The following is a 15,921-nucleotide window of genomic DNA, read 5'->3' as shown; positions in this document are numbered from 1 at the left end:
TCACACTTTCTTTCAGAGCGCCACAAGTTTTTTTTTTTTAATGCTGATTTACAGAAGCGTTTTTGGATTAATATGGCACAAAAATAAACTGAGACCCGTCAATCGCGGAGATTGAGGTCATGCGATTCCTGTTCCAAAGACAAACGTTATTAACAGGGACACATCCCCGGAGTAGGCAAGCTGCTACTTTGTAAATGCAGCATTTTGTGTTTGGTAACTTTAAGCAATTCATCAATCAATCATCCATTCAACAGACAGTACTACCACCAGGGAGGGAGTGTTTTATTTTCGCTATCTCGTGCAGGTGAGGGAAGAACAATGCTAACGCAACAGACTCCCCTGAACTTAGACACGGGAGTACAAACTGTGAGTCTGAGCACCGCCAAAATAGTCACGCAGAGCTCCCCTCAGTTCCTTCAGTCCCATGAGTTTCTTGAGTTTCTTTCCACTGACACTGTAGACTTTTAAGGCCCTGGGAAAGAGATACCGTGAGATGCACGTTTAAGACGGACAGTGAGTGACTTCATGGTACAATTCTGGCCAATGCTTCTGGGAAAAATTCAGTATTTATTTATTTTTATCATGGTATTTGCATGTAATTCTGTGTCCTGATTATTCTCACAGCTGATTAAAAGTACAGTTTTGCTCACTGTTAATTAAAACAAATGCATGGGCATAGTTTAGCCATGTCTAATGTTTATCGAACCGCAGTCATAGGGCTAACGATGACGCCTTTTGAATTTTGTCCAAATCATTGTCATTTCATACAAAGTTATGTTGACTTAAGGTCAAAGCCTTTGAGCCAGGCATCAGAAATTTCCCATGGTTGCCTTTCTGCAATCCATTCATTTAACATTAGCTGTGGCTAAGTCTGTGCAGTCTAAGTGGCTAAGTCTGTGGTGGCAGTTAACTGAGAAACCGTGCATTTCAATTTCACACAACAATAACTTTAATAACAGAACAGATTTACATTTTGTGACATAAAGCAAAAGATATGATGTGCCTAATAAAGAATAACAATGGACATACCAAAGGGGAAAAGTGTCAAATGATTACAACGACATTCAACTCTGTCGAGTCGCTACAACAAACACAGTAATCGGTCCTCACAAATGTTAAACAAGACTGACTTTTGAACCCGTCAGATAACACTATTTATAATTGTGCGTATACAGTGAACATCACGCTCTTATGTTATCCAACGCACTGTTGTTGGTTTGGCATTTATGTTCTTCCAGGTTAATCGGCTGTGTGTTGTGTCAACTCTGCAAGGCTGCGCATTAGTTTTTAGTCCAAACAAATTCTGTGGACATCTAAAATATTAAACAAGTCATCCTTCAGCGTTTTGAGAACGGATGAACACACGGGAGTGAACTTGCCTTCCGCATCATGGCAATGCTTTACCAAGGTTGAGTGGAGGAAGGAAGTGTACAGGGTTTGATTACTGCGAAAAGTCAGGGAACCTTGATGGCAAGAGCACCGAGGACAAAGCTGACCAGTACTTCTGTTAACCTTTTGTGCAAGGCAGCTTTCCAGAATTTACGGAAAGGGTCTTCATCAGTCTGAATGAATTATAAATCACTCATTTTTGAAATTGTGCAACAGGTTGTGAGAGGGTCTCATAGAAGAATTGGCCAGTATACTTTCACAACCAATCAACAGGTATGTCTTAAACTTAAGTTAAAATCTAAAAATGACTAAAATCATCAACCGCAAGAGGAAAAAGCAATGTCAGTAGCTTAGAAAGTTGAGATAAAAGTGAAGCAAAGGAGCCAAAGAAACTACGAGGCCAACTTTTATGAAGGCCTTATTCAGGCTCACGTTCTTCAAGTACACGGTTAATTTTTCTGGCAGTATACGGTACAGAGAAAAAGGAAGGCGGCAGAAATGAAACAGCAAAACACATGCTTGGTTATGATCCTATACAAGTGGGAGTTGTTGAATACATGCTGCACGCCTCTGCAAATAAGGCACCAGGAGAGCAGTTATATTGGAAAGGCCTCTAGGAAATGCAGGAGTTGACAGAGCCACTAGTCTGCACAGCAGTGAATTCTGGAAGTTGGAGAAAACACAGGTGTGCAGCTGGGTGTTCTGCCACCAGGATTCACTTTATATACTGTAAGCATGAAAACATGCGAACGCATTTCAGCCAGTAGTCTTAGTGCATGTGCACAGATAAAACGATTTTTTTTAAAGTGCTTTCTCTTATTCCATCCTTTTAAAAGAGAAAGCCCATCTCTATGTATGGTACATGCATTCTCCGATGAAGGCTGCTGGCCGATTTATGTTTGCAGTTGTTATGAGAAGTATGAGGTAATTCAAGTGTTACTTTTTTTTTTTGGGAAACAATGCATATAAGCATATAAGGGTTGATTTGTGAATTAACATGAATGCCATGCAGTGATCAATGCACCATTATATCACCGTTTCTTTTATAAGGATTTGTCTTGTTATGTTGTGCCAAAATGCTGTATTGTTAGAGCTAAGTAGAACTATAGCTGTCAGCAGCTGGCACACTTTATGTGGCAGTAAACCAGCATCTGGCTGATGAAATATAATGTCCTTAATGGTGACAAGATTCTAGTGCCCATTTTTATCAGTCAAAGCCGTAGCCTGCAGGTCTTATAAAAAATTGCATTATGAAGTCCAGACCTGATTCCTACCTGCAGGCTTGCTTTATCAATGAGCTGCTTAGTGAGATCCTATCCAGAAAACATCTGTCTTCTGACAGACCTGTTCTGTAGACCTCAAAGACTTGGGGAGGTGCAATCAAGAGCTTCCTTTCAGTTTGGCCCTGGATGACTCCTCAGATCTTGTAGGGGTACACATGGCCTTGTAATTACATATACATAACTGTAAAAGTTTTTTTTTTTTTTGGTACAGCAGGCATCATTTCAATTCTGCTCTTGGCATAAGAGACATTGCAAGGGATTGTTCCTGTATTGTCTGCATCCATCATCATTTAAGTACTAATCTGGATGTCTTGATTTGTTTCACTGTACTGTAGCAGAACTCGGTGGCTCCTCATTGCCCTCGTTGACCCAGCTGAAAAGACCTGTTGGGGCATCTTTCTAACTCTCCTTAATCTCTTGAATGTGGACAACTGACTGATGTCTGCTGTCTGAGTAGCCGGAGTCTTCTTGGCTCGGCGAGGCTGCATGGCACCCAGTGGATTTGTCAGATCTGGTGGCTAATTCTCCCCAGCAGAGTGCTAAACAGAGATAATTTCACACTTACCACTAACTTAAATTCTATAGTTAGCGCTGGTGTGCTTTTTACTGGAGAAATTGGATTAACTTTTGTGGTTCTGCACAGTAATCCCACAATGAGACAGATGAGATTTAGCATGTTGGTAAACGTGTAGTGTAACCTACCAGCTGTATGTATTTCAGGTCTTTCATCCACGGGTCCTTTGAAGGGTTAGGTTGGCATGATGGTGAGCCGTCATGGCAGCAGCTTGGAGTCTTGTGTTTGAACAAAGCCTACAGATCATAGAGCAAGAGGGAGTATCTAAAAATAGACACAGGCCCCCTTTCCCTGACCCACCTGTGATTTATCTTCTCTGTGTTAATGTAACAGTCTCAGGAGAAGCCACACTCTCACAGTACTTACGTTTGAAGGGGCCTTTTTTCAGTTATGCCTGGCACATGAAAAAAAAAAGGAGTACAAAAATAGAAACCTGAAGTGAGTTAACATCGCCAGAACCCCAGGCAGACAACTGTGACTGCCATACCGTTGTTTATGTCATTCAATTTCTTGTGTAGCCCCCGTCTCTGTAGTCCCTTTTGCTGTTGATGTTTGCTCTACACATCTAGACAGACGTATACCTTAACATGCACCGACACCAAGTGATTCATGACTTTTTTATTTTGTTTGAAATGTATGTCCATGTTGTCGGCTGTTTTGTCCCGCGTTTCTCTGCAGATCCAGTTTGCTAACGCAGAGGACAAGCAGGAGTTCACCAAGTACCCAACCAAAGCCGGGCGTCGCTCGCTCTCCCGGTCAATCTCCCAGTCTTCCACAGACAGCTACAGCTCAGGTACTGCACATACCACAGTGACCTCCATTCTCCATCCCAACATGTGCTAGCCACCATTTAAAATAAATGACACCTTCTCTTAGGAGGTGATGGCTGTCATTGAAGAATGTATCAAAGTTTAATTTTAAACTTCATCTTAAGATCTTTTTTCCTGAGAATATATCTCTGATTTTAGGATCAAATAATTGTTTTGTTTTTTTTAAATATTGGCTGGTGCAGTGGTTACCGCGGTCACCCCATAGCAAGAAGGTCCTGGGTTCGAACCCCAGGGTAGTCCAACCTTAGGGGTCATCCCGGGTCGACCTCTGTGTGGAGTTTGCATGTTCTCCCTGTGTCTGCGTGGGTTTCCTCCAAGTGCTCCGGTTTCCTCCCACAGTCCAAAGACATGTAGGTCAGGTGAATCGGCCGTACTAAATTGTCCCAAGGTGTGAATGTGTCGGCCCTGGGATGGACTGGTGGCCTGTCCAGGGTGTCTCCCTGCCTGCTGCCCAATGACTGTTGGGATAGGCTCCAGCTTCCTGCAACCCTGATTGGGATAAGTGGCTTGGATAATGGATAGATGGAAATATTGGCTGGCTAATTTTAGCAAACAGCATTTTCTTCCCACAGTGTTACACAGCATTTTGGAATGAAAACCTTACCAGTATATATATACAACAGTAGATAAACACTCTTAAAGGCGTGCATACACACACACATACACACACACACACACACACAGGTAAATGCGAGCTCCACCCCTTGCACAATGAAAAGTAAGTGTTGATTTCATAATTGTCTCTTGTGTGCCTTAATAGAAACCATGTGCCGTTTTTTTTAAAAAAATTCCCAGCTGCCTCCTATTCTGACAGCTCTGATGATGAGACCTCTCCAAGGGACAAAGCCCAGGTCAGCACCCAAGGCAGCAGTGACTTCTGTGTTAAGAACATCAAGCAGGCCGAATTTGGCCGTCGCGAGATTGAGATTGCAGAACAAGGTGAATAAAATCATTGTTTTCTCCTCACAGGCAGATGTTTATTCCGAGGTAAACAGAGATCACATGCGTGTGAAACTTTTTTTTTTTTATCGGGAGGTTGCACTGACAGTAAAGCTCTAAAGGCCTTGAGTTATATGAATTGCCGTGATACACGGAGAGAACGGGGATTCAGTATCAGTGTGAGCAACACAGAGAGAGGGCTTTGAGCTCCCTGTAGCTTCTTTGTTCTCGGATATGGATCACATGGCATCTGTTTTGCTTCTTTGACATTGTTTGAGTCAGCAATATAAAAGTTGATATTAAAGTCCTCTCTCTTACACTGAAACAGTTCATGACCTGAGGCTGTGCCAGTGTTTTCCTGAAAAACACGATCAGGGCTCTTTCTCTCTTGCTCTTTTCACAAATGACTTTCTATTTCATTGCCTCCCCTCCCCTCCCGGACTTTTTTTTTTTTGCCAGCTCTCAAAATCTTCTAGGCGACAGGCATGTGCGCAAGTCCATGAATACTGGGATAGCATCCAGTGCTTTACCTGTGCCCCTGTCCATAGGGTTAGTGGCTGTGTCAGGAAGGGCATCTGATGTGAAATTTTGCCAAATCAGTATGCGAATTGACAAGACCATACAGGATCAGTCGAGGCCCAGGTTAACAATGACACCATTGGTGCTGTGCCCTCACATGGTACCAATGGAAACTACTAAATCTGCTGCGGCGACCCCTGAAAAACAGGGGACAAGCCAGAGGACGAAGAAGAGGAGGAGGAAGAAGAATCAATCAATCTCTTCTTCGCTTTTGTTTTTTTTGGGGCGGCACGGTGGCCCAGTGGTTATCACTGTTGCCTCACAGCAAGAAGGTCCTGGGTTCAAACCCCAGGCCGTCCCAGGTCCTTTCTGTGTGGAGTTTGCATGTTCTCCCCTTGTCTGCGTGGATTTCCTCCGGGTGGTCTGGTTTCCTCCCACCATCAAAAAGGCATGCATGTTAGGGTTAATACTCCTGTCTGTGCACCTGAGCAAGGTAATGGAAAGTAGAACTGGAGTTGGTCCCCAGGCGCTGCAGCTGCCCACTGCTCCTATACAATAGGATGGGTTCAATACAGAAGACAACTTTCATTGTAACCTGTGCAATGATGAAATAAAGTGGCTTTCTTTCTTTCTTCTTCTTTCTTTTTCTCATGCTCTGTATCTGAGTTCGGCGCCTGTATGGGTAAGCAGGCCTAGGTGTTCAATAAATGTTCCTCTAGCCTGTAAGCCTAGGCCTCAGCAGCTGTCTTTGACATTAGCTCGCAATTAATTTGCGTTTGCCATTAATCTGTCGTGTTTAAGGTGTAGGCTTTGGCGATCAATATGCTCACGTATATAACCAAGCGCAAGGCACTCTCTCTCTCACTCAAAAGAAAAGAAAAGAAAAAAAACAGCCCTCAACTTATTTTTCTTACTTTCAGACTAATTTCCTCTAACTTGTGTTCCCTCCACAGATATGTCTGCCCTGATCTCCCTGAGGAAAAGAGCCCAGGGGGAAAAACCACTAGCCGGGGCAAAAATAGTGGGCTGTACCCATATTACTGCTCAGACGGCGGTACGGCCACTCAGCCAATAAACTGCGTGTTGTTGTGTCCGTTTGATTCCATTAACTCTTTCTGTCCTTTACCACTGGTGTCTGTCTCTGCTTATTTGTATATTCTGTAACTCTCCATAAGGTCCTCATTGAGACCTTGGTAGCCCTGGGGGCCCAGTGTCGCTGGACTGCATGTAATATCTACTCCACTCAGAATGAGGTGGCGGCTGCCCTGGCTGAGACTGGTGAGGCGATAAACTCAGTCAACACACTGTATCTTCTAATGGACCTGTTCTAGCAGGTTAATCCCCATTACCCCTTTTTCTCTCTCTGCAATTACTGTATGTGTGTGCACACTTGTATGTTTTTGTGTGTACTTATTGCCTGTAGGAATACCTGTTTTTGCATGGAAGGGTGAGTCAGAGGATGACTTCTGGTGGTGCATTGATCGCTGTGTCAACACAGATGGCTGGCAGGCAAACATGGTATCCGGCCTACAATTCAAGTGATGCGTTTTACACCCATTACAATATTGATATTCATTACCACTTATGGATTGATGCGTCAATGTGGAAATTACCTTTCATGCAGTTATTCTGTTGTGTTTTTTTCTCAGATTCTTGATGACGGGGGTGACTTGACTCATTGGGTGTATAAGAAGTACCCCAGCGTGTTCAAGAAGGTTCAGGGTATTGTGGAGGAGAGTGTCACTGGGGTGCATAGGTTAGCCTGGATTTTACGAATAAGTCCTTTACTGCAAAAAAATAACTATCTTAACAAGTCATTTAGTCTTGTATTAAGTTTTAAGATTATTGTTTAAAGCACATGAAAAAAGTCTGCTATTAGGGTGAGATAGTTTGACTGACCTTCAACTAATGAGCTTGGTTCAAGAGTTTCTTCTATCGATCTTAAAAAAGGGAGGGGGGGTCCCGACTTAATCTCAAAATGTTGTCACCTGGTTCAAGAAAATTCTCCTATTCCGTTGCCTTGGTTGGGCATCCCTACAGACACAATTGACTGTGTCTGCGGGTGGGAAGCTGGATGTGGGTATGTGTCCTGGTCGCTGCACTAGCGCCTCCTCTGGTCGGTTGGGGTGACTGTTCAGGCGGGAGAGGGAACTTGGGGGAATAGCGTGATTCTCCCACGTGCTGCGTCCCCGTGGCAAAACGCCTCACTATCAGGTGAAAACAAGCATGTATCGGAGGAGGCATGTGGTAGTCTGCAGCCCTCCCCGGATTGGCAGAGGGGGTGGAGCAGCGACCGGGACGGCTCAAAAAATAGAGTAATTGGCCGGATACAATTGGGAAGAAAAAAAAGGGGAAAAATCAACAAAAAAAAAAAGATTCTTCTATCGATCTTGAAAAAAGGGAGGGGGTCACAACTTAATCTCAAAATGTTGTGACCAGTTTCAAGAAAATTCTCAAGACAGGGTGAACTGCCAAACAATGCAACAATCCCAGCAAAATTATATCTACCGAAGGTGTTTTAAGAATGGCTCATGTTGGCAGTTATGCCGTGTATATACTGTCCTTCTATTTGAAATGATTCGTCTCATGTATTTTAGTTTGTAGTTATTTACATTACTGAAGCAAAACAATTTAGACACGATTCTAAACCAAGAAACTTTTTGAGATGGATATTTTTGGAAGTGGGGAGGAGTTTTGCACCTGCACGTCACTGAACCTGGCTGAGCCAGATCCAAACAAAGCCCACATCCAAAGCAATTGTTGATGTATGAAACATACAGTATTATATGAAACAATACAGTATTATCAAGCGGGAAGTGAACTAAGTTCATGTCACTAAAAGCTGTTGCTGTATAAAACATGCTAGCAAGGAAAAAAAGAGGTCAAAAAGAAAGCTCTGTGTTAATTTTGTATTAGCTCACATTGCCATTGTGGTTTAAAAGGGATGCTGTTCTGGTTTGACTGGACTTCTGCTGGGGGACATGAGCTAGACCAGCGTTTCTCAAACCTCTCCTGGAGGACCACTTGTCCTGCATGTTTTAGATCTCTCCCTGCTCCAACACAGCTGATTTAAATGATCAGTTTTGTTATTAGGCAGCTTCGGGAGCTCATAACGAGTTGATCATTTGACTCAGCTGTGTTGGAGCAGGGAGATATCTAAAACATGCAGGACGAGTGGTCCTCCAGGAGAGGTTTGAGAAACGCTGAGCTAGACAACAAGTCACAGCAGCCGTCCATGTACAGCTCTCCAAGGAACCAATTAGCCAGATTCCCTGAAAAGTGTGATGTCACACACAGCTTTCGAACTCACAGTGTGTGAGCTCATGTGTGCGTATGTTCCTCCCCCATGTGTCTTCTCAGATTGTACCAGTTGTCCAAGGCTGGCAAGCTGTGTGTCCCTGCTATGAATGTGAACGACTCGGTTACCAAGCAGAAATTCGACAACCTCTACTGCTGCCGTGAATCAATTCTGGATGGGTGAGGAGAATTTATTATCCAACGCTATGTCTCATTAAAAAAAAAAAAGTTTATAAATATAGCATTTGCTGTGTATCATTAAAGTTTCAGTGTTTCATTAATTCAAGACTATACTTTTACCTGCCAGCTTGAAGAGGACGACTGACGTAATGTTTGGAGGCAAACAAGTTGTTGTGTGTGGTTATGGAGAGGTGAATCATTTTTTGAATCAATGTGCTCGATACTCCAATTTCAGCAATTTGACTGTATATTCAAACCACTGCACTGTGAGTGTGACTACTGAATATACATACATTGCATTGCCCTGTCATCTGGTCCGTAGGTAGGGAAAGGCTGCTGCACCGCTCTAAAAGCGCTCGGGGCCATTGTGTGCATCACAGAGATTGACCCCATCTGTGCCCTGCAGGCATGGTGGGTGGCTAATCATCACTCTCCCAATCCATTAGTGAATACGTTACAAGCCTGTGTGTCCTTTTCTCTACTTTTTAATCTTTAGAAATGTTATGATGCGCATCATATTTATCTGTGCTGCCATTAGGTCAACATCATAATTTAATTTCACTAAGTTTCAATTACATTTAGCCAAATGTGAATCACCACTTAATATATGGAAATGTGTTCTCACAGCATGGATGGCTTCAGAGTTGTCAAGCTTAATGAGGTCATTCGGCAGATGGACGTGGTGATAACCTGCACGGGTAAGCGGCTCCATGCAGCGACATCCATTTAATTCTGATTTAATAATCACGGGGTTTTAAGCACAAAAACCTGTGCCTTACACATAAACCCCACTGCAGGCCCCTGAATATTACTCTGACTTTTCAATTCATCAAAATGTGAAGCGTTGCTTCTCTGAAACAGCATGCTGATTAGATGAGGAAATCAGCTACCAGTTTACAATTAAACATGCAGATTTTTTCCCTATTTGTGAAACTGTGTGTTCTTGCGTATTGAACTCTATATTTTGGATTTAGGTAATAAGAATGTTGTTACCAGAGAACAGTTGGACCGGATGAAAAACGGCTGCATAGTTTGCAATATGGGGCATTCCAATACTGAGATTGATGTGGTGGGTAATGTCTTGACACAAATTCTTGGATGTGTGATGTCTGTTGTCTGATGGTATGTATGTACATGTGACTGTACTGTATTTTATTTGTCTATGTCTGTCTGTCCATCTGCCTATCTGTCCTGCATCTTTCTGTCTGTGTCTATGTGCTGACCTGTTTAACAACCGTGCATGTTTCTATATACTGTATTTTATTTGTCCTTGGGGCTGTCTGTCTGTCCATGTGTCTTTCAGACTGTCTGTCTGTGTATGTCTGCCAACTTGTTTTGCAACGGTCATGTCCTGTGTGTCCTCAGGCAAGTCTGCGTAGCCCCGAGCTGACCTGGGAGCGGGTTCGCTCTCAAGTGGATCATATCATTTGGCCCGATGGCAAGAGGGTCATCCTGCTGGCAGAGGTACTGTACCTATGTAGTGTTTAATCCTTTCAAACCCTGTTTGTTAAACACTCCCAAGTCTTATGAAATTAGCCATCTTGCAACTGTAACTCAAGCCATTTTTTCCACCCTTAACCCCTGCTGTGTACTCTGTACTCTGTTCTCCTAGCTGGACATATGTATATTGTTTCCAGTGGTCTCGCAGTATCACTTCCCTCTATCAACTGTTATTTCAGCTTTCTCACTGCATAGCATCAGTTTCCTTGTGACTCTCCATGTTGCATCTGTTTGAATTTCTACCTGTCTTCTGATTTCTTTCTCAGGGCCGGCTCCTCAATCTGAGCTGCTCCACAGTGCCGACGTTTGTGTTGTCCATCACTGCTACAACTCAGGTTAGTGGGTTAGCTGTATTTTCTTTACAGTATCATGTTTCTACAAAGTCTCCTGATATCCCTTGTGAGTCTTTGGTCTTTGGTCTGTGTGTCTCCAGGCCTTGGCCCTGATCGAGCTGTTCAATGCTCCAGAGGGACGCTACAAACAAGATGTGTATCTCCTTCCTAAGAAGATGGGTAAGGCCCGGGCCACACCGCCTACCTGAGCAGCGGCGTGTGTACGCCGTGGAACCCCTTGCTTTTCATTTTGGCACCCATATCAACAGGCTAGAGCAGCCACACAGCCCGCAAGAGCAGTGCGGCTCAGCAGCAGCGCATCATCTAGAGTTTCGGCATTGAGCCCATTTTCTCTGCATGAGTTACGCAATTCTCAACAAAAATCGACAGTGAAAATGATCTGTTGAGAGTCATATTGACATCATACCAGCAACATTACATAACTGACACCTTTCACTATATTTTCACTGTCTATATCTGTGGAATGTCACAGACATGAAAAAAATAGAAACATTATTATTATTATTATTATTTTTTGGGTTTTTTTTTTTACCCCTTTTTTCTCCCCAATTGCACCTGGCCAATTACCCCACTCTTCCGAGCCGTCCCGGTCGCTGCTCCACCCCCTCTGCTCATCCGGGGAGGACTGCAGACTACCACATGCCTCCTCCGATACATGTGGAGTCGTCAGCCGCTTCTTTTCACCTGATAGTGAGGAGTTTTGCCAGGGGGACGTGGCGCATGGGAGGATCACGCTATTCCCCCTAGTTCCCCCTCCCCCCCGAACAGGTGCCCTGACCAACCAGAGGAGGCGCTAGTGCTGTGACCAGGACACATACCGACATCCGGCTTCCTACCTGCAGACATGGCCAATTGTGTCTGTAAGGCCGCTTGACCAAGCCGGAAGTAACGTGGGGATTCAAACCGGCGAGCCCCATGTTGGTAGGCAACGAAATAGGCCGCTATGCTACCTGGACGCGCCCCCCCCCCCCCCAAATATTATTTTTTAAACATTTTAGCAATTGCATATTAGGAGAAAGTGAACCTTTTCCTGTCTAAATTAAATGTAAACGAAATTTATAATTCAATTAAATGAAAGATGTGAATTATTGATGGCCATTATCAAAGGCAAACTCAGTGTAGAAAGATGGGGCGGGCAATAGCAGCACCACAGCAGCAATGTGTGTGTGAGCACCACACGCATGTGAGCTTCAGCAGTTCAGTGTGGTAGCTGTCATGCACAGGTAAAGGTAAGCGGTGTGGCCCGGACCTTAGGGTCACATCTCATACCGCACTTTGAATGTAGATTCGGTATTTCCATTATGATATTTGTTAAATATGTACAGCTTCACCATGGAATAGTCTTTAATTAGTTTTTAATATTCATTTTATGTGCGTAGCTCACTGTTGTCACCTTGTGATTTGATAATCCAGCAAAGGAAAAACAATGGGCCTCATTCATCCATCGTTCGTACGTACAAATTTTTTATGGTCATTCCCTCTTCACATAGACGGTTTCTTTGACTCCCCGTTCAAACCAGCATTCCTCCCTATCAAAGATGTGCACATCCTTGAAAGAGTGGTACCTGCAGTCAGTTGAGACTGAAGACGTCACTTAGATGAGTGATGAAACGTTTCTCTGAATATATGTGTCCAGATGTACTGATTCAACTTTCTGTGATGTTCTTACCTGGATTATTTAGCATGCATTAAGAAAAATCTTTCGAAACATCCAGCAAAAGTACATCAAATACAGGCGGAGAAAGGCAGTTTTCGTTGGTGCACCTACCTCAGGTATGTTATGTATGCTAGCAGCCTAGAGGCCACATGGAGTTAACTAAATTATGCGGACATGAGTTAATGATTAAAAGTAATGCTCTGTCCAGACATGAGAAAATAAAGCAATGTTAATTCTGTTATTAATTTTTTTTTTCCCCCTAAAAAATTAACAAAAAGTACCGCTAAGAGTATCATTATAGTACCAGATCGGTAAATAGTATCAGTAAGAGTAGTAGTACCGTTAAAATCTTTTTTTTTCTTCAATTTTCTCCCCAATTGTATCTGGCCAATTACCCCGCTCTTTTTGAGCCGTCCCGGTCGCTGCTCCACCCCCTCTCTGCCAATCTGGGGGGGCGCGTCGACCGACCAGAGGAGGCACTAGCGCAGCGACCAGGACAATTATCCACATCTGACTTCCCACTCGCAGACACGGCCAGTTGTGCCTGTAGGGATGCTCGACTAAGCCGGAGGTAACACGGGGAATCGACCTGGCGATCTTGTGTTGGCAGGCAACGGAATAGACCGCTATGCCAGCCAGACACCGTGTACCGTTAAAATCTTAAAGATACCCATCCCTATTGGTAAACGAGGCCCAATGTTTGCAGTTTTTCTCAGTTGCTTGAATGCAATTTTTGAAACATAGTCTGCATTCTCAAAACACTTGAGTGTAATTCCTAAGAACAGTTTAAGTATTAAGTGTAACACTAAGTTTTTACCTGCAAAAGTCCCGAAAACTTTGAAAATGTTAAAACTCGTGTTTCAAAATTAGATGCATTTGTCAATGAGTGCAACACTGTGGCCAAATGGAAATGTCTTTATCACTGCATAAACAAGGATAGACAATGCACTAAATATCAGTATCTATATGACATGGTCAACACTGAATGCATCTTCCTTTACCTTAAATAACTGACCTCCTGATCACCAAATTACTGTACAGACTAATGTGTCTAGTGTTGCTGTCAATAAAGGTTATTCTGCTTACAAACATCTAAAAAAATATTCATTACAGCATTCTAAACTACTGTAATGTGAAAGAAAATACTGAGAAGCTACTGTAAATTTGATTGTGGCATCTCCTCTCTGTTTGGCCACATTTCATCCACATCATGGTGTCAATGGATTGCTATTTTTAAGTATTTTGCATGTAAGGCCTCTTATAAACTGTACAGCAATGGAATGCTGTTAGCTGATCACCAACTTAGTTAAAGTAGCCTACTTATTTCCTTGCAGTATTCAAAATATGCTCATAAGTCACAAGCACTTAACAGTTCTGTCCTTTGGCTAGAATTTTCTTGTAAAAGCTAACGCTTGGGGGTGGCACAGTGGTTAGCGTGATCGTCTCACAGCAAGAGGGTCCTGGGTTCGAGCCTCAGGGTAGTCCAACCTTGGGGTCATCCTGGGTCATCGTCTGTGTAGAGTTTGCATGTTCTCCCCGTGTCTGGTGGGTTTCCTCCGGGTGCTCCGGTTTCCTCCCACAGTCCAAAGACATGTAGGTCAGGTGAACCGGCTGTACTAAATTGTCCCTAGGTGTGAATGTGTGTGTGTGTGCGTGTGTGCGTGTGCGTGTGTGTGTTGGCCCTGTGATGGCCCTGTGATGGACTGGCGGCCTGTCCAGGGTGTCTCTCCACCTGCTGCTCAATGACTGCTGGGATAGGCTCCAGCATCCCTGCGACCTTGAGCAGGATAAGTGGTTTGGATAATGGATGGATGTAAGGATTCATGCAAAGAAAATATGACTACATGCATGCGAGAGTGATAGAATTGAGCCGAAACAATGTCATCCAATTTAATTAGCAAAACTGACTTCATTGTTTACAGGGTTGCAATAATGTGCTTTACACTTGCATTTTGTGCGAAAGCAATCAGAAATTATAGTGTTATGGGCAAATGAATTACTGGTGTGGGATTTTGACACACTAATAATGTAGGTAATCAAATGTGGATTTCATTTCATCAGGTGAGAATAACTAATATTAGAACCAAGGGGTCTATTACCTAGAAATTATACATTTAATCTGTCTCTTTCTTTCAGATGAGTATGTAGCCAGCTTGCACCTACCAAACTTCGATGCCCACTTGACAGAGTTATCTGATGAGCAGGCCAAATACATGGGCCTTAACAAAAATGGACCATTTAAACCAAACTACTATAGGTAAGCTACTCACACAAGAGAACATGGTGTAAATTACTGTCCAAATTCACATAGTTAAATAACATGGTCTTCTGTTTGCCTCCTCTGACGCATTCAATTTGTTCACAGGTATTAATGGGAGTGTATGTTGCTGTGACCCTTGGCACATAGCTGACTTGGGCTGAACAGAGCTCTCTATATTTTATTTTGTAAAATGAGTTATTCAACTTATGCTGAATGTAACTTGATATTAGCACTTCAGGCATTGTGTTAGATATGATTCATAATATTTGTAAACATACAGTATATAGGATGTGACCAAGTGTAAAATTACATGTCTGTCCCTTGCCTGCTTGCATGCTCTGCTTTATGTAATCATTAAGGCGCTACTGCTTATGTTGCTAGATCACAATGTTGTTGATTTGTCTATGTTGAATTTACACTCAGTGCCAAATGATGGCCATAACATTGAAATAGGAAATAGCATTTATGTTTTTGTCTGTCCATGGCATTGAAACTGGGGAACATTCCATGAGCCAAGGTTTGGGTTGACCCATAATGGACTCAAAAAAGAAAAAGAAAAAAATATATAGATATATCCAGTTGCACAAAACATCTCACGTTTAGGGTTTCCTTAAAATAAAATCGGCTGCACAAAACAAAATGTTCGCCCGAGTAGGTTTTCTAATTTAGGTTTTCTCCTTACCTCGGTCTTGTACTTAAGGAATCCCTTAAAGTTTGTTAAACCGTTGCAGAAAATACCTTAGCAACCAAAATAAGAGTCAGCGGTACCTCAAGTTTTTTTCCCTATCTTAACCACAACATGGCCGAGAGTATGGTGATGAATGAAGAAAATAAACACGTCTCGAGAAGAGTGTTGCGAGGCCGGGAGAATCCACCGATACACTTAACGATGAGCGACTGATTTTACACTATAGATATGATCAGCAGTCAATTCACGATGTGTCCGACCGTCTAGATTTGGATCACTCTACTTTCCGTAGCTGTGCTCTTCCAGCCCATTTGCAATTAATGATTGCTCTATACGACTTTATGCTACGGGATCTCTCCGGTCAGAGATAGGCGAGGTATTTCATGTCCACATTCAGCAGTTGTGTTTTGTCATTCACCGAGTTTCAGACACCCTTATTACCCGTCTGTTGA

At 43.0% G+C, this 15,921-nt stretch overlaps 1 protein-coding gene across 1 annotated transcript in view; it reads left to right on the top strand.

Annotated features, from left to right (window-relative positions):
- Positions 1-14,782, top strand: part of ahcyl1 (adenosylhomocysteinase-like 1) — a 17,052-nt gene extending 2,270 nt beyond the window's left edge. The window contains exons 2-16 of the mRNA XM_056275220.1: positions 3,925-4,039; positions 4,872-5,015; positions 6,488-6,588; positions 6,710-6,812; positions 6,958-7,052; positions 7,184-7,290; positions 8,895-9,011; positions 9,139-9,202; positions 9,334-9,422; positions 9,639-9,709; positions 9,986-10,080; positions 10,377-10,475; positions 10,778-10,846; positions 10,945-11,023; positions 14,658-14,782. Coding sequence (XP_056131195.1) covers positions 3,925-4,039; positions 4,872-5,015; positions 6,488-6,588; positions 6,710-6,812; positions 6,958-7,052; positions 7,184-7,290; positions 8,895-9,011; positions 9,139-9,202; positions 9,334-9,422; positions 9,639-9,709; positions 9,986-10,080; positions 10,377-10,475; positions 10,778-10,846; positions 10,945-11,023; positions 14,658-14,782 — 1,473 coding nt within the window. The remainder of the gene's footprint in view (positions 1-3,924; positions 4,040-4,871; positions 5,016-6,487; positions 6,589-6,709; positions 6,813-6,957; positions 7,053-7,183; positions 7,291-8,894; positions 9,012-9,138; positions 9,203-9,333; positions 9,423-9,638; positions 9,710-9,985; positions 10,081-10,376; positions 10,476-10,777; positions 10,847-10,944; positions 11,024-14,657) is intronic.
- The last annotated feature ends 1,139 nt before the right edge of the window (positions 14,783-15,921 follow it).

Source organism: Lampris incognitus, chromosome 2, assembly GCF_029633865.1.
Source record: "Lampris incognitus isolate fLamInc1 chromosome 2, fLamInc1.hap2, whole genome shotgun sequence".
Classification (NCBI taxonomy): Eukaryota; Metazoa; Chordata; class Actinopteri; order Lampriformes; family Lampridae; genus Lampris; species Lampris incognitus.
The sequence above is the reverse complement of the archived record's forward strand: the minus strand, read 5'-3'. Positions and strand labels throughout refer to the sequence as shown.